Genomic DNA, 25855 nt, shown 5'->3' with positions numbered 1-25855 from the left:
AGAAACTAATTAATTGATGAAAGAGAGAGAGAGAGAGATAGCTATAGATAGCTTCTTCATTTATGAAAGTAAAACCCACAGAGAATGAAATGTTTTTTTTTCCTTTTGTTTTCCATCCCTTTAACTAATCTCCCTCACTCACACTTTCTCCTACTCGTTTGATCATTCTCCTCTTAGTTTTTAAGAGCATCCACATCCATGCTCCTTTTTTTATAGCTAAATTTGAGCTACAATAGCTAAAAAGCTATTTAAGTTAGCTCTCTTCTCTGATCACATTCATGCACTCTAAAATAGAATCACGAATATTTTTTATTCTTATTATTGCAATAAAACATTGAACATGAGCAAATGAAGTTTTTTCATCAATTAATTTCATGGTCCATTATAGCCAGACTCAAGCACAAGCAAGAAACAATTAACTATGCCAACATGACTATAGGTAAACATAAGCAAGGGAATTCAACCATCCATCAACTAATACCCTAAGCAGTAGAGTTTATTAATGTCATTGGTAATGAAAACTTGAAAGAATATGAGTAAAAATACATAAATTCTTTTGGTTATTACTTGATGATCATGCTTTTATTAGAAAAATAACTCAGTAAGAGGATCTATAAAACTCTTTTAAGTGGTTACACATTTTATCTTTATATCTTTCATTTTCATGATTGTCTAAATGTATTTTTAGATAATTAATGAGACATTGATTTTTTTGCTTGAGAAATGGATCCATTATCATCACAATATAGGGTTACTGAATTAACAATGTTAGGAACCACACCTAATTTAATAATGAACTTCTTGACCCCAACAATGTTTTTTGTTCTCTCAAATGTAGAGATGTACTTAGCTTTAGTTGTATAATCTACTTTGGTCTCTTATTTGGAACTTCTTTTAACTTATATCACTATTATTTAAAGTAAAATATAACTAGATTGAATTTTTTATTTTTAATAATTGATTAAAAACTAACATCCAAATAACCATCAAAGACAAGAAAATTAGTGATACAATACAAGCCAAGCCAAGAAAGAGTAACAAGCATCTACAAATCTAAGAAAGAAAGAAAAAATGAAAAAGTGAAAAAATGAAAGAAAAGGTTTGTGTATACCATTTGATTGATAATAGAGAAATTGATTAATTAATGAAGAAAAGAGAGAGATAGCTATAGATAACTTCTCCATTGTGAAAGTAAAACCCCCAAAGAATAAAGGTTTTTTTTCCATCACTTTAACCACTCTCCCCTGCTCACACTTTTTCCTACTCTTTTGATCATTGTCCTCTTAGTTTTTAAGAGCATCCATATCCATGCTCCCTATTTCATAGCTAAATTTGAGCTATAGTAGCTGTTATCATTTTTGTGCTTCGCTCCTATAGTCTTGGATTATTAAACACCGTTTAGAGGAAAAGCCATTAAGAGGTAAGTGATTTTGCTACTTTTAGAAACATTGGTAACTAGCTTCTTTAGTCAAGACACTTGGTCTGAACATCTACTTTGGACCTGTAGTTCTAGGTATCATTGTCTCCACAAGGCTATTGATGTTGAGTTTTCCAAACACATATTCAGTAAAAATGATAAATTTAATATTTTTTAGGAGTCTCAAGGATCTTATTATACCAATTTATTGTTGTTTAGGGTTTATACGAAGATTACTTGAAAATCAGATGCTCATTTTGAATTAGAATAATTGCTTTAAGGCTGAGTTATCGCAAGTCACAAGCCGTTCAAATGTTCAATCTCTAACAATAATCCATACGAACCACTAGTGAGAAATCTCTTAAACCCTTTTAAGAGAAAGTGATTGCTATGTCTTTGAGTGCTAGCTCTTCTTTTTTATGTTTTTTAGGTGTTCTGTAACTTGCATAATTTTTCTCTTTATACAAAAAATAAGAAGCATAACATTCTATTTAGAAAAACATGAAAACTCTGTAAATAACAAAATATAAATTTGTCCCTTGAAAAATATCACATATATTATTTTAAGATAATTTTATAAACTTATTCAATCAAGTCCTTACTTGATTTATTTTTCTAGATCTAAAATCTAATACCCTATATTTATTACATTTTAGTTTTTAAATTTTAAAACTTATTTACAATCAAGCCACACTTGATTAAACATCTCAGTTTAATTGATGACCAATGGTTCTTATATATGTGACTTATTAGGTTATCTAATAAATTGGTCCAAATATTAATCATAATCCTAAATAAAATAGGATTAAATAAATTAATTTATTATCAATTCAATATTTAATTGATTTATATTTAAAAATTAGGTACAATGTCTAGGAATATGTTATGATAACCTAAATATTATAAACATTATAAGTTATTTGACTTAACCTTTCAGTAATTAGTTTTTCAATGTTTATTATTATTTCATCAATAATATTTTCATTTAGACATTATAACATGAAGTGTGCCTACTGTGTCAAATCATGTTTGTTCTCAACATCATAATTATTGATTTTTTTAATAAGATTTGAAACTCTTTTCAAGTCTCATTATACCTTATACAAAGATTTGCAATTAATACTATTTGAGAACAAATGAAATATTTTTTGTAATTCACTTAGGGTGATGAATCTTCTCTTGATTACTCAAATACTTTTATACAGTTCATGTTATACCCAATATATACTCGTTTGTTACTTTTGATTAGAACAACGTGTAGTTGGATTAAAGTATAATATTTCTTGTATAAGATAATTTAGTGATTTCAAGTTTAAGGATCATTTATACAACCGTTACGTGAGTCTTTCCATAGATACATCTGATCTCTCCATATAAAATTCCCATGCAGGTCAATTCAATGTAATGTCATCTATCAAACACCTATATATGAGTTTTAGGTATCCCTCACACCTCAACTTATAAGAACAACTACTTCCTTTCATATAGGAAAGAACATAATATGTATCAATCTCAACAACTTTAATTAATATCTAATCTTAATAGAGTATTGATCATGAATGTTTAGGAACAATGCTTTGATGCAAAAAGAATCTCATAATTATAATAACTTTATAATTTTTTTTGCAAAGCATTTTTATCCCAATAACTTTATCTTTACTCTGGATTTATTAATTAAATACTTGATGAATATCAAAGATATATAAAGCCTTTAATAATTATTAAATATATTCACATGAACAAAGTCAATGATATATGTAACTAACCGATTGGTTACATGACATATACACCAATAATTTTTCACTTACACTTAAGCCAATTAGTCATATATCAAATACAATATTGCTTTACTTGATGATAATGCTTTTATTAGGAAAATGACTCAGAAAGAGGATCTATAAAACTCTTTTAAGTGGATACACATTTTATCTTTACATCTTTCCTTTTTATGTTTGTGTAAGTGTATTTTTGGATAATTAATAAGACATTGGTTTCTTTGTTTATGCAATGGATATATTATTATCACAATATAGGGTTACTGGATCACCAATGCTAGGAACCACACCTAGTTCAATGATGAACTTGTTAACTTAAACAATATTTTCCCCCCTCAAACACAGAGATGTACCTAGCTTTAGTTGTATAATCTACTTTGATCTTTTATTTGGAGTTGTTTTAACTCATATCACTATTATTTAGAGTAAAATATAACTAGACTGGATTTTTTATTTTTAATATTTGATTAAAAACTAGCATCCAAATAACCATGAATTACTAGTTCATCTCCTTCATAAACCAGAAAAGCATTCTTAGTTCTTCTCAAGTACTTAAAAGTGTTTTTTAACTATCTTTTAATGACCTTCACCTGAATTAGATATGTATCTACTCATTATTCTCAAAGCATAATATACATCTAGTCTTGTACATAACATCATATACATTACAAGTCTTATATTCAAAGTATATAGAATCATTTCCATCCTATATCTCTTAATTTATGTTTTAGAGAACATATCCTTTGAGAAATATATCCTATGAGAAATAGGTAAGTATTCTTTTTTGGATTATTCCATGCTTAATTGTTTTAACATCTTATTTATAAACATGGATTGAGACAATTAAAACAACCTTTTAAATTTATCTCTACAAATCTTTATTCCTAGTGTATAAGTTGCTTCTCTCATGTCCTTCATGGAGAGATTATTGAACAATTAGATCTTTACTAACTAAAGTAAAGAAATATCTTTTTGTATTAATAATATATCATATACATATAATATTAGGAAACAATTAAACTCTTACTAACCTTTTTATAAAACAAGGCTCATCCATTTTTTTTTTATGAAATTAAACTATTTGATTATCTCATCAAAATAGATATTCCAACTCCTTGAAACTTGCTTAAGTCCATAAATGAATTTTTATATCATGTGTTATGACCTATTTTTGGGTTCCCACACAAAATATAAAAAAAATATATACAAAAAAAATACATATTAAAAAAATATATTCAGAAGGAATCCAAAAAATAATATGAGTGAGAAAAGGATGTTGGAACGCCCATAAAATAACTAGAAATTGGTTGAGGAGGTTTAAAAATACAAGAATTGAAATTTGAGAGCCTTGTTGATAAGAAAAATTCAATTTAAGGAAGAAAAGTCCAAATCATATGTTTATGGACTCAATTAAATTTTATCTAAAGTTTAATTAAATTTATGGAGGGTTTGATTGCAAGAAAAAATTGATTTTTAAGTCAATTTAGGCTTTTATTGGAAGAAATTAAAGTTCTGGAGTCCAATTATAATTTTAAAGAGTTGATTTGGTCACATCAGGGGCTTAATTGCATAATTATTAAAGTTTAATGGCTAATTAGGGACTTGATTGAAACAATCCGAAACCAAGGACCAAACTGAAAATTACACTAAAATCAAGGGATCCAATTATAATTTATCCGGGGCTTGATTACAAAATTGTAAAAACATCCAAGGACTAAATCTAAAATATCCATTTTGATAAGAAGACGGTGCCGTTTTAGAGAAGTATTCATCGCCTTCTTCAAAGCCGTTTCAGCAGACAGTGGAACCATTTCAACAACAAAAGCAGCAGATTGCTTCAGTTATGGGGAACGTTTCACTGCTACTATTCCTCTACATGTCGTTACCAAGCTGGCCGTTACCACCGCAGGGCATTCTTTGGCCTATAAAAGCCAGAGAAAGGCGATGAAACAAGGGGGGAGAGGAGAGCAGAATACAGGGGGGAAGAAGACGAGAGAGGAAAGAGAAGAGAGACGAGACATAGGAAAAAAAAGGGAAAAGAGACGAGGAGGACGCAGACACACCAGCAAAAAGAACAAAAAGAATAAAAAAAGGAAACAGAGGGATGCGCACTGGGTAGCACAGGGAGAAGGAAGCAAGGGAGAGGGACTGTTGAACCTCTTTCAAAACCGTAGTATCCGTGATCAAGCTCAGACGAACTGGAAAAAAAAAACACGAATACCAGTAGCAAGGAAAAACAAAAGAAAAGGAAGAACCAGGGGAACCAGAGGAAAATCAAATGAAAGAAGGAGATATAGGTCCAAAACATGTTGCTGCCTTCATCTTGCTTCCGTGAAACTCCAGCTTTGCAAGATAATGCACAAAACATTGTGCACTTGGAATTTAATTGCATGGTGACTGTAGCAAGTGTGTGTGACTTATTCACGCACGCTGGTGGGTAGAATCCAGCCAGATCAATGGTTCGGGTAAGTGACCAGGCTAGGTCTGCTGGGTCCAGCCCAGCTACATGGACCAGTTTGGATCCAGTTTGAAAAAAAATTCAAAAATTATTTTAAAGAAAGTCTGTAATTTTCTCTACCGAATTTTGCTTAATATTGGTTTGTATTTTTATAACGTAAAGATACAAATCTAATATTAAAATACCAGTTTTCATCAAAAAAACATTGAGTGTATATATATATATATATTTGTTTTCATTTCTTTAAATATTATTTCAAAAATATTGGTTTGTATTTTTATACCGTAAAGATACAAATCTGGTATTAAGATACCCGGTTTTCATCAAAACATTGAAAAAATTTAAAAATATGTTTTTATGCATACGACCAAGTCTGTCGAAAAAAATAATCATATTGTATTTTCATACAATAAAGAAAATTTCAAAAATATGTACTAGCATGCATTTTAGCTTTAATAACCAGTTTATTAAAGTCACGAGAACTAGACCAATATTTCAAAAAATTAAATTTTTTTTTTCTTTTAGTGTCTGGGATTACGACCTTATACGTAAGACGTATTCAGATATTAAATTCTTTTGTTGACATTAGAACGATTAGGTTTTATCCGATAAGATAAGAATCTCTTTACCAATGAGGACTTTTCTTAAACCATAGACGGACCAACAACTAGAAAACATGACAAGACCTTAGATTTTATCAGACAATAAAACAATGCAGCTTACCTTAGGTAAGGCGTATTTGGAGTGCTAATACCTTTCATTTACGCAACCAGTCTTCGTACCCGATCTTTGAGACCAGTTATGGTTCCTAGTGACCAAAATACTAGGTGGCAACTCCCATTCTAATTTTTCACTAATAAAAGACAAGAATTTCTTGTCTTCTCATATTTTCCAAATAGATGAATAACACAATTTTGAGAGTGGATTTTTCGCCAGCGGCGCCGCACACGTGCGGTATCTTGCATAATTTATTGGCAAATTTCTTATATTTAAAACTTTCAGGTTTTATAATACACACATCTTCTTGAATATTCTTATTAACGAATACAATTTTGACATGTAAAATCTTATAATCATGATATGTAGTTATAACAAATAAAATCCTTATGGATTTTTACATAGTTACCGACAAGAAGATTTCATCAAAGTTAATCTATTTGTCTTTGTTTGTAACCTTTGACAACCAGCATAAATTTGTACATTTTTACATCGTCATCCATATTAGTCTTTCTCTTAAAGACTCACTTATATCCACCAGGTTTTATCATTTCAGATGGATCAATCAAGGTCTGTACCTGGTTGGTGTACATTAAATCTATTTTACATTTCAAGGCCTTAAGTTATTTTTTTGAATCAATATCAAATATTTGTTCCATATAACTAGTAAGCTCATCAATTATGAGGAACTTATCATTCAAATTCCATAAGATGTTCATATCTCATTGGTACATGACATGTCTTATTAGATCTATGAAATTCTTATACTTATTAAGCTTCAAGCTGAGCATCCAATAATATAGCTTCAAGTTTAGGTTCTATTTGGATGTCAGTTTATAGTTATTGAATTTCTTTAAGTTCTATTTTCCTTAAAATTGTCTTTTCAATAGCAATTGGTAACTTTTCTAAGACAATAGGGACAAAGACAATAAAGACAAAAATGTATTTAGTTTAAGAGATAAACATAAAAATAATTTTGTCTCTAAGATAATTTTAAAGTGAATTTATGTACTTTTAAAATAAAAGGTACATAGAGGACATTTTTTATGAGTCAATATTGATTATTTTTTAATCCTAAAATATCTTTGTAAAAAACTCTCAATTCCAAAATTGTTTAACTAATATATGTAATGATAAAAACGGTTATTATTATAGTTTTAAAACCAAACTCAAGTGTTGATATGAGATAAAACCCGGATCACGGGTCGGGTTGATTCGAGTCAACATAAAAATAAAAGTGGTTATGATCATATTTTTAAAATCCAATTTGGGGGTCGACTTGGGGTAATGCTTAAGTTAGGAATGAGGTTGAAAAGTGGTTTTAAAACCCGACTTATAGGTCGTTATAAGGCAAGAACCGGGTCATATATCAAGAGGGTCAACCTATGCCAATATAAGAATAAAAATGATTATTATCATAGTTTTAAAACTTGATTAGAGAGTCGACCCGAGACAAGGTTTAAGTCCCAAGCCAGGAGGGTCAACTCAATTGACCTATTTAAAAAAAAATTAACTTTTTTTTACCAAAAAAAATTCAAGAAAATTCAACGGGTTTTAAACCTGTTTTTTTTTATCCCGGATCAACCTGGGTTTTTAACTGGGTCAGGTCGAGTCAATCCTTTCTCTATTTTTTAAACTTGAGCCAACCTAATCCTTAAGTTGGCTCGATTTTAGGTTAATTTGTCAGGTTAGTTCTAGTTTTATAGATAAGGTTTTTATAATATTATTAATCTTAACACTAAATATAAACTAGAGTAAAAAAAATTATCTAATTATTTTTCTAAATATGTAAGTTAAAGTAATATATATTAAAAGTAAAATAGACTTTTTTATATTTTATTTTGTCTTGTACACTATAACCAAAAAGGACACAAAGACATTCATTTTGTCTTGTAAACCACTACCAAACACAATTTTATCTCTATCGTCTTTTTTATCTTGTCTTCTCCGTCTTTATTGTCCTTGTCTTTTTTGTCCTGAGATAATAACTAAACGCTACCTTCAAGATTAAATTGTTTCTAGGAAGGTAGCATGCTTTGAGACAAATACCTTTACTTAATGGAATGATATAAATAATATCCAATACTTGCTTTTGAATATTCTATAAACTTATATTAATCTGGCTTAGCTATTAGGTTTTCAGATACAATACATTTCACATAAATATCACATCTTAAATATTTAAGCATGGTAAGATTGGTCTCTACCATTCCATCTCATATAGAGTCTTATCAATAAATTTTGATAGAACCTTATTTAAAAGGCATGTAGTAATTTGTAGGGCATAACCCTAGAAAAAATATAGATGGTTTATATAGCTCATCATGGATTGTACCATATCCAATAGGGTGAAATTTATTCTTTTAAAAACTTCATTATGTTGTGGGTTCCAAGAGGTATCCATTTCGAGAGAATTACATTCTCTTTTAGATAATCTTGAAAATGTTGATTGAAGTATTCACCACCTTAATTTGATTGAAGTATCGTAATACTCTTTCTAGTTTGTTTTTCAACTTTATTTCTAAATTCTTTGAACCTTTTAAATGATTCAGACTTTTATCAAATACACATAATCATATCCAATATGGTCAGCAATGATGAAACATGTATATTCATATATGACACAAATCAATTCATTAGATATTTCACACTTTTAGTAAAGAGTATTTTGATTATCTTACCTAATAAACAAGCTTTACAAGTTTAATATGATTTATAATAGACCAAATATCCTTCTTTATGTAACTTAGTGGTTCTTGTTTCATTGATATATCCTAGTTTACAATGTCATAAATAACATGGATATTGATTATCTAATCTGTTCTTCTTGCTATTTATATTGAAACTAAGCATTTCAAGATCAAGTATATACAAACTAGTTATATAAGTATCAAATCCATAATAAACATCATTATTTTAAAATGAACAAAATTGGTCTTTAATAATAAATTTAAATACAATAAAAAATAGATATGATGTTTCTAGAAAGTGCTAGAATAAATTAATAGTTATCAAGTTCTAATATCAACCTATTTAGCAAGGTTAATGCAACAAGCTTTACTCCATTGCCCACATATAGGCCTATTTTACCTTTATTTAATAAATAAATGTATCTGAAGTATAAGCTCATTAGCTTAACAGTTCCAAGATAATATTTGCAGCTACTTTTATTTTACCTTGTCATTCTTATGCCCTGAGTAGGCTTCCATGCTTGGACTACGAGACCAATTCAATGTTTAACCCATGGTTAATAAAAAGCCCAATTGACTCAATTTCTTAAAATAGTCAATCATCCTTAGCACATGGTTGTTCTCCGAGGAACCTTTTATCATCTTGCAGTGGAATAGTTCCTTAAAGGTTTTATACCTCTCAATCCTACTAATCATATGAAAAACCTCTTTAAGATGCATAATTATTATATTCTCATGTTGTCTTTGAAGTTCAAGTGACATGCTGGCTATTATCATATATATAACATGCTCATTATTATTAATATGAAGTTGATATCCGGCCTTAACTTCATTATCAATGTTCTCATCAAAGAAAAGATGAATTAGATTTCCAAGAACATATAATATTTTCTCATGTTTAAGAACAATTCTCACATTTGGTACTAATCCAAGAAGTTTGGTTTAGTTAATTTATTAGCATCATGTATGGTATGCATGGGTATTTATTTTTACTCATAGTAATCTATCAACTAATCATATAAATATAGCGAGTATTGGTTTCATGCATAAATATTTATAACTAAACTTGGATAAGGTCTTTAATTATAATTTGGTCTCCCACTATTTTGTTACAAATTAGTAGCCTTCACTATTAATTCATGAAATATCACTTAGGTCTCTTAATGGGTTAGGATCTCATTTAATTTATCTGACATTAAGTAACTCAACAAATTAAATTAAATTAGATAGATAATATAGTTTATCAATCGCATCTCTATGTGACTCCTAGATAGTTACATGACAACTTTTTCTTTAAACATATCACATATGTTTCACCTAACTATTACCTTTAATCTTATATAATCACATATAACTTATCCAAATCATATAAGTTAGTTAAGTAAAACCCAATTTATAGCATTACACACATTCAACTAACGATAACTTTAAGTAGCTCAACAAGTTATCCATAAATAAAACTTTGGTTTTATGCATATAAAATCAGAAGACAATAAATCATGTTCTCAACATGTACTTAATATATTAATGAGGGATTTATTATTTTAATGAAGTCTCATTCCATTGCATTAGTGATACATCATACATAACAATTATATATAAACATACACCCCTAACATATCATTCCAATTGAATAATTATGAACATATCTAAAATAATTCTCTTAAGCCATAAAAGGAAATTAGGAGGTCAAAACCTAGGTAACTATTGTAAATCTTTATAAGTTCTTTGCGAGCACCATGGTTGTATCCTTCACTGTTGTTCTTTCTTCATCTAGGATTACAAATTATATTCTTCTATCTAAATTCATACATTTACATAATTGAATAACAAATCTCGAGTTACATTATAGAGGAATTAGATGAGAAAAGAATTTTACAACCTAGGAGAAAAATAGAAAAAAAAAAGAGCAAGACATGTAAACCCTATTTAATATGATAACGATTCGACTATAAAAAACACAATCACATTTGTCTTTTAATGTCCATAATCATCTATCATGCATAACAACACATTAATACGCATAAATAAATATATTGCATGCTTTGGTTGTAATAATTGCTTTATATGCAATTTTAAAATAATATTTCTACCACTTAAAAATATTAAATCAAATCAAATTTGATAATTTTCCAAACTCAATAAATTTTATTTATTATAATTTTTTTGAAAAACCTTTTTTTCAAAATTTAATAAAAAACATTAATCATATTCAAATTCTTATTGACATCTTAAACTATTTTAGAATCAATTAAATAAAAAAAATTTGGCTTAAAAACTCTTTTTATTTAGAAAAAAACTATTTTTCTAAAATGTTTTAATTAAACTATTTAATTAAATCCAAATCTGGTTAGGATAACATAAAAAAACAAATCATGAATTAAATACTTTAATTCAATAATAATCAAATTAGAGAAAAAATAATTATATAATTAATTTAATTTAGGATTTTATTTTAAAATATAAATTTTATATTTTATATATGGAGGGGGAAGTCGTAATTCTGCCTTAAAACCTTAATAATCTATTATAGAGGTAGATCATAATTTTGCCCCATCATTTTCTTCATGTTGCCAACTGTAGTTGTTATAGCTGCTGCAGCCAATATGGGCTGCCTATGCCAGCACAACCTTTAGTAGTGATAGTAATGATGCCACTGCACCACTTATATCACGAGACTCTTGCCTCGCGTTGCGCCACCTACAACGCTACTAGCAACATTGTGGCAATATTTTTTTTTACAGCGAGATTAAAAAAATACAGCCAGATTTTGCCACAACAGTAGCCAAACAATTTAAAAAAAAAACACAAAAAAATAATTTCAGAAAAAAATAATTTTTACACATAAAACTAATGTACAATTAACACTAACAATCAAAACATTTAATCAATAACTCTAATTATTTAACGATGACTCTGATACTACTGTTGAGTTTCTCAAAATACATATATGCAACAAAAATGTTAAATTTAATTTAATTTTTTTTTGGAGTCCCATGAATCTTGTTAGATAGATTTATAGTTGTTTAGGGTTTATACGAAGATTATCTAAAGATCACATGTTTTGTTTTGTTTTGTTTTTTTTGCTTTGAATAATTGCTTGAAAGTTGAGTTATTACAAACTACAAGTCCTCCAAATGTCTAGCTTCTAATAGTAATTCACACAAAACATTAGTGAGAAATCTTCTAAACCTTTTTAGAAGAAAGGGATTGTTACCCCTTTAAGTGCTATCTTTTTTTTTGTGTGTTTTTCAGGTGTTATATAACTTACGTAATTTTTCTCTCTGTAATGAAAAATAAAAGGTATATCATTCTATTTATAAGAAAACTTGAAAACCCTATAAAAGAAAAAAAAAACCATTTTCCCCTGAATAATATTATATATTATTTCAGTATAATTTTAGAAATTTATTCATTCAAGTCCCCACTTGATTTTTTTACTAGATCTAGAATTGTAATTCCATGTGTTAATTATATTCTAGTCCCTAATTTTTAAAACTTATTTACAATCAAGTCATACTTGATTAATCATTTTATTTTAATTTCTGACCAATAATTTTTATATATGTGACCTATTAGGTTCCCTATTAAGTTGAATCAAATATAAATCACAATCCTAAATAAAATAGAATTAAATAAATTTAAAAAATTAATTTATTATCAATTCATTATTTAATTGATTTATATTTGAAGATTAAGTATAATATCTAACATTGTGTCATGATCCTTAAAATATTAGGAAATTCATAAGTGATTTGACTTAACCTTTTAATGACCAATTTTTCAGTGTAATTATTATTCCTTCATCAAAATTTAGACATTATAGCATGAAATCTGTCTACTCTGTCACATTATTTTTGTTCTCAACACCATAATTATTGATTTTCTTGATAAGATTTGAAACTCTTTTCATATCTCATTACACCTTATCTAAAGATTTACAATCAATACTATTTAAGAACATATTGAATATTTTTCTAATTCATCTAGGATATGAATTATATCTTGATTACTCAAATATCTTCATATTATACATAATATATGCCCATTTGCTACTCTTGATTAAGACAACGTATAATAGGATCAAAACATAACATTCCTCGTATAAAATAACTTGTGATATTAAGTTTAACGATCACTTATACAATTATCATGTGAACATTTCTATAAATATAAATGATTTCTCCATATATAATTCTCATGCGGATCAGTTTAATATACATGTCATCTAACAAACATCTACATATTAATTCTAAGCATCTCTTATATCTCAGTTTATAAGAATAATTGTTTCCTTTCATAAAGGAAAGAACATAATACTAATCAATCTTAACGACTCTAATTAATGTTTGGTCTTAATAGAACATTGTCCAAAAACATTTAGAAACAATACTTTGATGCAATATAAGTTTCATAATTATAACAACTTTATAATTTTTTTTATAAAATTTTTTGTTTCAAAGACTTCATCTTTACTCTAGATTTATTAATCAAATTGAATAAATATTAAAAAATAAATAAAATTTTTATTAAAAATTAAATATATTTACATGAATCAATATCAACTATAATCAATCAACTACCAACTGGCTACAACATACATACTAACAATTGATAGCTTTAGCATTGGTTGACAAGCTTGATCTCATCTCATCATCTCCGGACGTTGATGCCAATCTACTGTCAAAACTGGAATGAAAATTATAATCTCCGTCATTATATTCAACTGTTTTATAGTGCAATCTATTGCTCTCACCAAGCCTTGTAACGGATTACAATGATTACTTGAGCTTGGCATGTTTAGATAAGCGAAACAAGGCATGTTCAAATTCATATTCTTATTGCCACAGCTATAGTCTTATCATTTGCAGTTGACTGCTATATTACAATTTTTTCCATCAATGTTATGAATGATTATTATCCATGTGATAAATTGGTTTTCTAATGGAATGCAGGCAATAGACAATGGGACTTTATGACCATGTTCATATCCATGGTGCTTGTAGTAGGATCTATTGCAACCATCATAAAAAATAAAAAATAAAAAAACACCCTCTAGGATATTTCAAGGAGGTATATGGTTTCCAGGTAAAGATCTATGATCTCAAGATTCCACCCTGAACCCTGACCGATGTTATCTACGATGTACTCAAGATTCCACCTGAACTGTGACTGATGTTATGCATCCATGATCAATAGATCGTTCCCACTGTCATCATTCTCTTTGAGGTCATGAAGCCGACAAAGTGAAGATCTCTATTTATTTATGTTCTCCACCTGATCGAGCTTCTTGGCAGTGCAGACCCTCTCTCTGTCACTCACAAACTGACCATACAGCCGTCTCATAGTGCCAAAACCTGGAAACATCCGATCAATGCATTCAGATACTTTAAGCAAAGCAGTCATAGTCTAGTTATAGTTTTACCCTTTTACTGTAATTTCTCCAACTGAAATGATGCATGATGTGTGCTCAATTGCGCTAGAGAAGAAGACTTCCCTTATTATAGTTCATTTCCACAAGAGATTCCAAGCCAGTGTGAAGTAGCTTCTCAAAGAAAGGCTATCAAGACTAAAAACAGCAATGCCCTTGACAAGGCACCATTGCACAGTAGCAATCCTTATTGACCATGGGATCCTGAATACCTCAAGAACTAGCTTATAGAGCTGGTCTTCTTATTGGATTGCTGTTCTCTTCTTGGCCAGCCCTGATGGTAGGGAGGCTTTGGCTATAGGACACCGATGGCTAGACATCTCAACATCAAATGTGACAATTAGACGGCTCCTTGAGAATGGAAACATTTCCAATGATTGATCATGTGAAAGGAGGCTTGGCAACAAAGTGGTGAGAGCATTTAGAACTGCTGTCGTAGGAAATTATCTGGTCATGTACCAATGGAGGTGGTGATGGTGGTTGGGACAGGAACTATTTCTGTGATAAGATCAATGGAGGACCATTTTGAACTAGTAGTGGGAACATGGAAGGTATACAGCAGATCATCAGTTTTATCAGGCTCACGAATTGGAATGAGGACAAAGATTTGGACACTATTAGCTCTCTATTGGCTTCAGCATCATTCAGGGGCACTACCACCATCTTCGTGGTGTAACAACATGCCAACGTAGTAAACAAAGGTCATGGGAGTAGTGGCAGTAACTGTGGAGTTGGAATCTGCACAGGATATGTCATCTCAGATGTAAATATGCATGGATCCTCCAGAAGGATGCTGACTTGAGATCTGTATGCTATAAATGCCAGTTGAACACTTAAAGAAACAAAACTATAATAGTAGAAATGTTTTAGATTGAACCTTGGACTACTTTGAACCCTGATGGTCGTTGCCTTCTGTTACAGCCAATTAATTTTGCAAATTTGATCATAGCTGTAGGAAGACTAGCAAGAAACACATGTTGCAAGTCATATGGTTGTTGTCCACTGTCGATACCAAGGAGTCCAACTTCTCACATGAATTTTAACTATGATCATTTCAATGATTTGCTGCATACATGCTTCCAAGAATCATTGCCGAAATCTATACTGATCACACATTCTTGTGACAGAGCTTGAAGGAAGTGCAAAATAGGCTCTGGGTTTGAAGAAGAAGAAGAAAAGGCCAAAAGCTTAGTGCATATGACTTGCAACATTGAAGGTGAGTTACCTCGAATTTGTTTTGCATGTTCCACTGCAATTGGAACCTCTTCAGAGTCAGCTAAACATTTCAACAAAACCACATGGGCATCTGAATGACTTACGTCATGAGTGAGGTCACACAGAAACTTAGAAGCAACAAGGAAGTGACCTGCATAGCACACCTATGCATTTAGTAAAGCTTCAAATGTGTTTAACAGCAGTGATCACCATGCAGCAAGAGAGAAAGACCACTTCAAGTGAAAAATCAATTTAAGAAGTAATTGTCATGTATAAAAGATAGCTATCCCACAAATTGTGTACAATATAGATAAGCTGGTTAAAATCACATGCATACCTTTTCCGCAGAGGTTTAGAATCAATGTCTTCAATATATTTTGTGCAAGCATTACATCGTGATTCACATGCTTGTAGAAGACATCAACTGCAGTTTCAAACATTGTTTCTTGGCAAAGGGCTTCAAGGAGGAATCTGTGAGTTGTAGCATCAGGTGTCACCCCTTTCTCCAACATGTGATTGAAAAGCCTCGTAGCCTCTTCAATTTGACCTGTTTCTGAGAATTTCCCAATGAGAATATTATAAGTTTTCAAGTTCCCTCCACATCCGATTACAAACATTTCATCCCAAAGCCTTTTAGCAGGACGCAACAGATCTTCTCTACATAACACTTCAATTAGGGAATTATACATTGAGATATCTGGGTCTAACCCTTTCTTTCTCATCTCTTGAAGCACCTCATAAGCCTCTCTCACTCTTCCACCCATGCATAAGAACGAAAACATCACATTGTAACTCTCCATATCAGAGAAATATTCATTAGAAGACAAAACACGGTATACCTCCAACAACTCATCAATCTTCCCATGCTTGCATAGATTCCTACTCAAATTGCTCAACGTTAAAAGCGTTGGGAACTTCCCTTTTCCAATACCAAAATGAAAAAACTTCATTGCCGAATAAGGATCAATTGTCGACACTGATCCTATCAGTGCATTCAAAACATCGTCTTCCATAGGAAAGTTGCCACTTGCGATAACTGCGCCTAATTCTTTTGCTTCATATATCCGTCTTTCAGTAATCAAACCCAAAATAAACTCTCTGTAATCATTACTCCTCGGTGCCACTCCTAACTTCCTCTTCATCTTCAAAACCTCGTTCACGTCAAACACGCTTTCAAGCGATCTAAATGCTTCGGCAACAACCCTATATGCGATAAAATCAGGTTTCCACCCCCTAATTCTCAACTCATTCAATGCCCGCAAAGCCTCGCTTGTTCTTGAACCCTCACAAAGCCCATGAACAATTAAAACCGCAATAACGGACCCATTAATCAAGGAATTCCACCTTTCAACCACATCTACCAAGCGCAAAACTTCACCCAAATCGCCATTTCTACAAAGCCTCCATATAAATACACCAAACCCAATAGTACTAAAGCCAATACCTCTGCTATTCATTTCATCAAACACCTTCATTGCATTGTTAAAACACCCATCAGACCCCAAAGAAGCCAAAAGAGAGTTACTTGTCTCAGTCCCAAGATCTAAACTTTGTGATTTAATCTCGTTAAAAACCAAAAATGCCATCTGGGTTTTTCCTCTTTTAATCAAAGAATCAATAACAAATCGATAAATTGAAGAATCGAGAGTCAGGTTTTGAGCTTTGGCTTGCTTTAACAGTGATTCAATGGCATTGAATTGGCGGGAAAAAGAAAGAGATTTGAGTACTGAATGGTAAGTAAGTGAATTATGAGTGAACCCGGGTTGTTGAGAAGCCCAGTTGAAGAAACCCAGAGCAAGAGAGTGGTGAGTTAAGAGATGTGGGTCGATGACTCGAGCCACGAGCGACTGACTCAGTGAGTCGCGACAACCGATTTTGTGTAGAGTTTGCTCTAGTAATGGATTCCATGAACGGGTCGGGATTGAGCTATTTGACTCGGTGATTAGAGCTCTGCTTATCCGAGCTGCTAACTCCGTTCCCAAGCGCGCCATTCTTTTTCAAGTTTTGAGGAAGAAATGAAAGCTGTAAAGGCATCTATTGCAAAACGCAGAGTTTTTGTACCACCTAAGTTTTTTTTTGTTTTCTTCCCTTCAAAAACCTTTCTTTTTTTAAAGACACTCTTACGTTGAGATTAAAACATGATTGATCATCAATTTTAAAATCCATATATTTGAACTCAAATAATTGATTAAGATATTTTTATATAAATACATGTATTAAATATACATATAAAAATATGTATACATTATAAATTTGATATAAAACATATTTAGCTATATATATATATAAACACTTAATTTTCGGAAGGATTAATTTTATTTTTTATGCTCTTTAAAAAGCCTTATTTTAAGTCCTTATTTTAAGTCGTGTTCTTGAAACATGATAGACCTTCAATTGTAAAATCCATATAGTTGGGTTCAAATCAATGATTAAGATTTGAATTCACATCATAGTGGGCATTTTTATTTAAATACATGTATAACATGTTGTAGGATTACAGGTTATATATAAAAAAGGTAGGGTTATAAATACCGATGTCTAAAATAAAAAAGTAATGTAAGAAAAGAGGTTTTTCCAAAAATTGAAAGCTAAGAAAACACATGATCCAACAATCAACAATGCCCTCTCAATCATATGGAGTATCAGAAAGTACACAAACTTCTATTCACACCATTTTCTTCTATTATATGCACAAACTCGCAGATTCTGTACAATCCATTTACACAGTATCAAATGCATATTACATAATGTACACGTATATACAAAAGACCATCCATCCATCATACTAGTGGTTTCTGAGCTACTTCTTTACAAGTATATCATCAAATGATATGAACACTGACTAAGCCCTCTGGAAAAAGGGCAGAAGATGCCTCCTTACAATGTTTCTTGATCTCTCTGTACCTTTTTTTTTTGTGGGTCTGAACATCTAATCATTCTGCACAGATATATACCCATGAGAATTTAGACAAAGAAATTACGAGTAGGATCTAATCAACTTGAATGTTCGAGCTTTAAAGAGGTTCCCAAAGATGTATCCCATTGTTGTTTCCTGGGGAGGCTTTGGGGAAAGAATAGAGTTGCGTTTTACTTGCAGCTTGGTTTGTCCAATCTGTCTACAAATTGAATCGATGATCTTGGGGTCGACTGGGTTACCAGTGACGTCCGTGACATAGAATGTGTCTTTGGCTTTACCACCTTTTGTCAAGATTTCTGCTCTCTTAATACACAAACTGTTTTCTCGGAATATCCTGGTAATGTCTGAGAGGAGTCCAACACGGTCCTCTGTGCACAATTCCAGCTCCAGTCCCTGCACGGCCAAGTAAGATATAAACAATGACAAGCATGCCTACCATGGTCATAACTAGCAAATTATATCAGAACGGTAAATTATTACCTCAGAAGCTCGCCTTTCAATGGCAGCTTCAAGACACTGTACAACACGTTCTCGCTCAGCATCTGAGCTTACAGGGAGTCCATCAACATGTCGAATATAGAATTCCTACAAACATACAAAATTTCAATCTTTAAATAGAATTTCTTGATACGTCAAAAGGAAAAGAGGAAATGGAGCACAAAATTTAGCATATGAAGTTATGCTCAATTAACTTGATTGGAAACTCTATCCCAGTACTATGCTCAGCTCCACAATGAAATTTTTAAAGGTTCACAAATAGACCACCTGATGAAATGGCTGCTAAATTGCCATTCCAGAAAGCAAGTGTTCCCAGGTTCAATTATCATTCAAGAAACCGCTTTTAAAATTTTAACTAAACTCATCTTACTTGATAAGCTTCCATTCTTCCTGTGCTGACCATTCCATGAAAGACAACATACTCCATGTCTGTTAAAGTGCAAACAATGTCGAACAATAGTTTGGGACGATCCTTTGACCTCATAGAAACGACGGTGTAATCTCTCTCAATATTCAACACTGTTACATGGGGTCTTGAACTCTTATCTTCAAATCTCCCCAATCCTGCTCTTTCAACTCTTTCATAGTCCCTGTCTGCAAACATTATCTGATGCAATCTTCTTTCCCTACTTGTTACCCCAGGGGGTGAAAGAGTCATAGTTGCTGTCTTCGAATCATCATTTCCCTTGAGAACATTGCAAAGCAATTCCCTGATGGTCGAGAGTCGTTTTGGATCTTTAATTGCACACCCTGTGGAATCATCTGTGACATGAACTACAGCAGCAGCCCTAGTGTTATGAGTCCATATCTCAGCATTTACCACATTGCAGTGGAGGTCTGTGAGAACCGCACATACTTCAGACAATAAACCAGGCCTGTCAGTACCAGTAAGCTCAATTGCAGTATGCTCTTCAGAAGGCATCACCCCAACAGACCCTCTCAACGATGGTGCAAAGCTCGCATTGCTTTCAAGTCTCTGTGGAATCAAAAAGTAACAAGATACATGAAACAAAAGATGAGCTCTGCTCACATTGTAGTTTATCAAGGGCAAAAAAATGGTAGCAAATACACAGTGGAAAAGGAACGCAACATGTGCATTCTGTAATCTTAAACGTTCATTAAAGAAAATTATGGACAATTATCTTTTCTGACTTATCCCCTACAGTCAAAATGTATAAGAAATCTTTCTTTAGCAAACTGTAATCTGACTTTTAACAGTTTAAAAAAAGACTCAGAATTTAATCTCAACCAAGGTTAGCATGATTTTTCCCAAGTTCCATTTGAATTGATATTATTAATAGGTGCATTTTCTTCAAAACATCATCAAACTGATGCAGACATGCCCCTGCCATCATGAGAAAGAAACACCACATGATACCAGTGCTGAGGGCTACAAAGGAAAACAAAACATTTTGTTTCATGAGAATTCTTGGTAAACCATTTCCTTTTTTGTTGATGAAATCAGGGGCAAGCGGAGTAAAATTCTATATCAGAAAATTTTGATTATTTGAGACCAAAGAGACAAACAATTTTTCTGTTTTCTGTTTCTATACGACTCGATCAGTTGCAAATATTCAGACTAGTTTTCTGTTTCTTTACCCTGATATCTCAGGAATCAAATGGACAGTATGCAAATATAAGAAACAGCAGTAACATATAACCCTTACTCGTTGAATATAATCCATAACTTCCTTATCTCTGATTTTCTTCCCATCTTGGTCGACCACATTAAACACTGAAATGCATGAAAAATAAATAAATATTACAAACAAAATAAGACTCTTTTGAACCTTGTTGCTTTCTCAGAGATTGCAGAAGAAACCTTACCATCCATAAACCAATCCCCATCAGATGATATGTATGCTTTTGTTATCACAAGGTTCATGTCCGTAAGCACTTGTACAACTTTGAGGAGTATTCCATGCTTGTTAACACTATCAACCTGAATAGAAAAATCAATTCTTAAGAAATTACACAAAATGGTTATTTTTCCCAAATTAAACCAAGCCCAGATAGTTAAAAATTAACTAATTATCTCATAAAATCAATTAATTTAAGGAACTTACTCAGGAATTTACAAACCGTATTCTAGTTCAACATGGTTTTTCTAAACCAATAACAGAATTATGTGAAGTACATAAACTTTACCTGGATAACAGTGGCTTCCTCACAAGCATCATTGTCAATCACAACTCTGCAACAGTAAAGCAAGTTAAAAATCTTCATGGTATTCAATTAAAAAAAAAAAAAACAGAAGGAGAAGAAGAAACCAACATCTCACTCTTAATGTCTCAAATTTGCTCAATTTGAATAGAATTGCTTAGTTTGAAAAAAGGGGTGGGGATTTGAAGGCTCTATTCAGTTCCCAAGAAAATTGGAGAAAATAAAGGGAAAAGAAAATTATGTTAAACTAGTAAAATTACTACTGTTTAGGAGATCTTTTTTTCTCTTCCAAAATCCACAAATATGGTAGATGTCAAGTCATAATTCAACATGAAACATTTGATTTTTCTATTTCATTTCTATTCTTGATCACTTCTCTTCAAACCAACAAAACAAAGAAAGAAATTGGAGGAAAAGACTGATAAAAAAGGAATAACTTGCAAAGAGTGTAAACTTCTCTCTAAAGTCATCTTCAAGCAAAAACAGTCCATTTCGTATATAGACCAAACAACCAAAAACAAAATCCATAGAACATAGAAAATTTACCCAAAGAATAAGCAAGTACCTTGGTGGGTTCAATCTCCTGATGAGCTTAGCATACTCTTCATCCATTTTGCTTTCAAAATCCCCCCCCAAAAAAAAATTAAATAAAAAAAAACACAACCCTCAATCTATAAGAAAAACAATTTCAAGCTTAACCCAACAAGAAAACCTTTAAGAAAAAACTACAGAAATATGTTCCTCCAATATCCAAGGAAAAAAAAATCAGACCTGAGCTGGAAATAGATAGAGAGAGAGAGAGAATTCTAGCCATCAGGGTGACGACCTTCCTTTTTAACAATCTTTTATGACCGTTTATTTTTTTTTCCGGATTACTATTTAAACGACGTGTCCGTTTCTTATTGGGTAAATTAACGGCTTCCTGCTGCCCGCGGTCAGAGAGGCTGAGAACTCGGAGCTATTTGTTTTAGTGGTGTCACTGTGTTTTTAAAATATTTAAGATTTTTTTTATTTTAAATTATTTTTTAATATTTTATTTTAATATATTACTAAATAAAAAGCATCCTTATACTGTCTGCGTGGCGTGCTGTTATTCTGCGAAGTGCTGTTACTTTCGTTAACTGTTACTGTGTGCGTGGCGTTTGTTTTTTATTTTTCTGGGTCTTACAATAATTAATGACATCATTTTTTTTTTTTTTTTTTTTTTTTTTGAAGTGAGTGTTTCTGTCCGTACGACGAGATGGTGACGTGGTTAGAGAGCACGTGGCGAGTGCAAGTTGGGTGGGTGTTTTTGCCGGTTATTTTGGCGGCAATTCCAGCGTGACCGCCTGGTTTTGTAGCCCACGTTATTTATATGCCTCCAACTGTCTAACTTTCCTCGTAGCGTTTAACGGTGTTTTAAAGTTTTCCTTTTTCTCTAAAAATCACGAGAGATTTGCATTTAACATTTTATTATGATAAATATTTATGATTTTTTATCTATACAATATAATTTTAAATTACTATGTTGAATTATATTAATTTTTTTATTTAACATTTTACCCATTAACAATATAAAAAATAGGTATGAATAAGAAATTTTTTTTTAAGTATAGTTATCATATTCATAAATAATATAATTTCGATAAAAAAATTCTATCTTAGAGAAAAAAAAGAGGTATTATTTAAATAGTGAAAAGGAATAATTCACATGATTACAAACTGAAAAACATTATAATTAGTGAATCATAAACTTTTCTCAAGTCACTATGGGTAACCATAATAAGCACCCATTATCATATACTATCTTATTTACATCAAATGGCCTGGAAAATAATTTTAGTAACATTATCCCTCCTTGGAAAAAAAAATTATTAGTGTATCTCATAAATATCCTAGACTTTTTTTTATGATATTTAAACTGAAATTCATAGTATTAAACCTTTTCTTGAAGTTAGTGGAATTATCTCTTATATTATTTTTTTAGGTTCAAATCTATAAAAAAGAGTTGGAAAAAAATATTGAATGATTTGTTTAGAATCTAAAAAAAAGGTATTTGGAGCACGTGAACACTATAATTATTTAACTACAATTATTGGATATACTATTAGAGAATTAGAAAAGGCTGATGAAATATATCATCGATGTATAATGCAGATTCCATCGACATTGAAAAATGTCAATGAAATCAACAATGGAACATCGTCATTAAAAAGTATCTCGTCGGGCTTTCCATTTTGTCAGCAATTTCATTACCATTTATTTTCCTAACATATATTTTTCCCGGCTATTTTATCGGTAAGTTGCTACTTATTCTGTAAGTTTTACAAAAGATTTCAAAATTGGTGTGAGATTTCCAATGGAAATATCAATAGAATCACCAATATAATTGTCTTTCCATTAGCGAGTTCGTCAAAGATTGTAATTTTTTTTTTTGTCTCTTATGATCCCTAACCACAATAATGAGATAGTTCATAGTAAACCACAACCATAACAAAAATGCATTTCTAAAAAATTACTTGTACAAATTTCATAAATTAATTAAAATAGTTTACAATAATGAGATAAAAGTAATACCATAAACATTTTTTTTCAATAAATGTAAATATGAATAACACATTAAGATTCCTTAAAAAGTGGAGGGAAAGGGGGAGGAAAATATTCTGAACTAAAAGGTATAGGAGGGAAAGGAAAATAGATACTTATAGCCACACTTATTTGACCTCAATATATCATATTTTCATGTTGGAGTTTTGCTCTAATTTATGCTCACATATTCTACATCTCAATTGACAGTTGTTTATGAAACTTTCTAGACAATCTCATCAAATTCTATGATTTATAGCTTGGTCTGGAATGTGGTATGTCTACAATTAAAACAATGCAGTCCTCACTAGGTTCTCGGGATGATGTCATAGACAAACTATAAAGCTGATCTTTATCGAGTCGATCACTTGTAATAACCTTCTATCAATTAAAAAGAAAAGAAATAATTTTTCTTTGTCTAACTCTTGTCTTTTGAAAAAAACAAACAAATAATAAATTCATAACCAATACTATTAATATTTTGCATTGCAAGAAATACAAAACCAAAAGAAATATATAATTAACCTCAAACTAAAGCTTTGACAATTAAAATAAATCAATCAATCAATTTGTCAACATTGTATATAACATCAAAATCAACTCAACCAAAAAAATAAGAATCAAATCCAAAGCTCAAGATCACACTTGCATTGTCGGAGAGAAAGAAGAAGAAGAGAGGATTGTAGGGTTTTGATTCTTTTTAAAATCATCAATGAAAATTGATACATTAGAAATACTGACAAAATATTTATTATTTTTTTATTCCATCACTGTTTCCATTAGAAATTACTGATGAAAAATTTTCCGTCGTAATTTCCATATGTAAATAGCAATGAAATATTTTCCTTCATTATTTTCATTACTTTTTTTTTAATTTTATATTAGTGATAATGTTTAGCTATTATTTTAGGATAAAAGAGGTGAAAATAATAAAAATAGAGGGAACATGTCTCCTTATACTTTTGTTTTGAAAATACTGAAATTCAATACAAAATTGTCCTAGAAATATATTTATTTCATGCCTCCATATTTGTCTCCTCAATCAAACATATTTTTATTTCTTTTCTATCTAATATTATATCAATAATGTTGTTAGGTCTAGTTCAATATCTACTTTATTTCTTTGATTTTTTTAAAGAAAAAAACAAAAACAATAAGGTGAGTTCCAATTAAACTTAATTGTAATAGTTTGGTAGTTATTGAATATGTAGATGACAAAGACAATATAAAATTCCTACCCCATGAGGATTTGCCTAACCCATCAAAAACAATATTTTTCTGGGTAATATACATTAAAGAAAAAACTAGAAGAGATTTTTTTTTTGCACATGCACTATATAAATGCCTTGAATCACTGTGGATTCAACTAGTAACTTTCTTTTCTATTTTAATTCTTGAATTTTGTTTCTCTTCAATTAAGTTTCTTTGTGGCCAAATTGATGAATAATTGCTTCTAATTAATTAATGAACGGCAAGATTAAAAGAAAGAGAGCCCAAGTAAATAAATAAAAAAGAAAAATTACGTGGTACTTTCAAAATTAACAAGAAAAGTTCACTTTAATCCTTTATATGTTTGATTTCTTACTCTTCAATTCTTTTAGTTTCTGAAATTTTATTTTAGTACAAAACTTTATTTTTGTCATTTTTTAGTTCCTAGTTTAAGAAATGTGAGAAAGAGTAGTTGGTTTCTAGTGGTAGAGAGAGAAAATCATTGGTTGACATCGATCGTTACCACCAAAATAGTTGATTTTGGTGTCAAAGGGTTTTGTTTGATGAGAGTAGTTCTACTACGATGTTGTGTTTACCTTGCAATTTCCTGAGAAAGTATATTTGGTCTCAACAAGATTTTAGGTTTCAAGTTGAATTTATTTTTTTATTTTTTGACCATTTTTTAGGTTATTTGAAGGCATAAACAGGGTTTGTTTAAGTCTCCAAAGTATTTTTTTTAAATGTTTTTGGGTTAAAAAATGGTTGAGAAATGAATTTTTAGGTATAAAACACCTTACTCT

General features: G+C 30.8%; 2 protein-coding genes across 4 annotated transcripts; both read right to left on the bottom strand.

Annotated features, from left to right (window-relative positions):
• Positions 1 to 13878: 13878 nt before the first annotated feature.
• On the bottom strand, positions 13879 to 17743 carry LOC133692981 (pentatricopeptide repeat-containing protein At5g14080). Of its 3 annotated transcripts, none has more exons than XR_009842035.1 (3): positions 16041 to 17742; positions 15366 to 15854; positions 13879 to 15226 (listed from the first exon to the last, which is right to left on the bottom strand). XR_009842035.1 is itself a non-coding variant. In XM_062114180.1 (3 exons), the coding sequence occupies exons 1-3, from the start codon at positions 17692 to 17694 to the stop codon at positions 15543 to 15545; spliced, it is 1806 nt and encodes a 601-aa protein (XP_061970164.1). In that variant the 5' UTR covers positions 17695 to 17743; the 3' UTR covers positions 13879 to 15542. The 3 variants fall into 3 exon arrangements, 2 of the variants coding, with proteins under 2 accessions (XP_061970164.1, XP_061970153.1); XM_062114180.1 differs by having other exon boundaries at positions 13879 to 15553; positions 15714 to 15854; positions 16041 to 17743; XM_062114169.1 differs by having other exon boundaries at positions 13879 to 15854.
• Positions 17744 to 18353: 610 nt separating this feature from the next.
• Positions 18354 to 22117, bottom strand: LOC133677488 (ACT domain-containing protein ACR6). Its single transcript, XM_062099580.1, has 7 exons — positions 21847 to 22117; positions 21267 to 21312; positions 20946 to 21060; positions 20786 to 20853; positions 19489 to 20094; positions 19101 to 19205; positions 18354 to 19013 (listed from the first exon to the last, which is right to left on the bottom strand). Exons 1-7 carry the CDS (start codon positions 21891 to 21893, stop codon positions 18681 to 18683), a joined length of 1320 nt encoding a protein of 439 aa, XP_061955564.1. The 5' UTR covers positions 21894 to 22117; the 3' UTR covers positions 18354 to 18680.
• Between the last annotated feature and the right edge of the window lie 3738 nt (positions 22118 to 25855).

Source organism: Populus nigra, chromosome 1 (genome assembly GCF_951802175.1).
Source record: "Populus nigra chromosome 1, ddPopNigr1.1, whole genome shotgun sequence".
Taxonomy (NCBI): Eukaryota; Viridiplantae; Streptophyta; class Magnoliopsida; order Malpighiales; family Salicaceae; genus Populus; species Populus nigra.
Note: the sequence above shows the minus strand (reverse complement) of the source record. Positions and strands in the feature narration are given on the sequence as shown.

Excerpts from the sequence above, each read along its gene's own strand:
- LOC133692981 (XM_062114169.1), bottom strand. The coding sequence starts at position 17,694 with ATGGCGCGCTTGGGAACGGAGTTAGCAGCTCGGATAAGCAGAGCTCTA. Across the intron at positions 15,855-16,040 it reads TCTAAACCTCTGCGGAAAAG|GTCACTTCCTTGTTGCTTCT; the intron begins GTATGCATGTGA and ends TGTGCTATGCAG.
- LOC133677488 (XM_062099580.1), bottom strand. The coding sequence starts at position 21,893 with ATGGATGAAGAGTATGCTAAGCTCATCAGGAGATTGAACCCACCAAG. Across the intron at positions 20,854-20,945 it reads TGGGGATTGGTTTATGGATG|TGTTTAATGTGGTCGACCAA; the intron begins GTAAGGTTTCTT and ends CATGCATTTCAG. Across the intron at positions 20,095-20,785 it reads TTATGGATTATATTCAACGA|AGACTTGAAAGCAATGCGAG; the intron begins GTAAGGGTTATA and ends TTGATTCCACAG.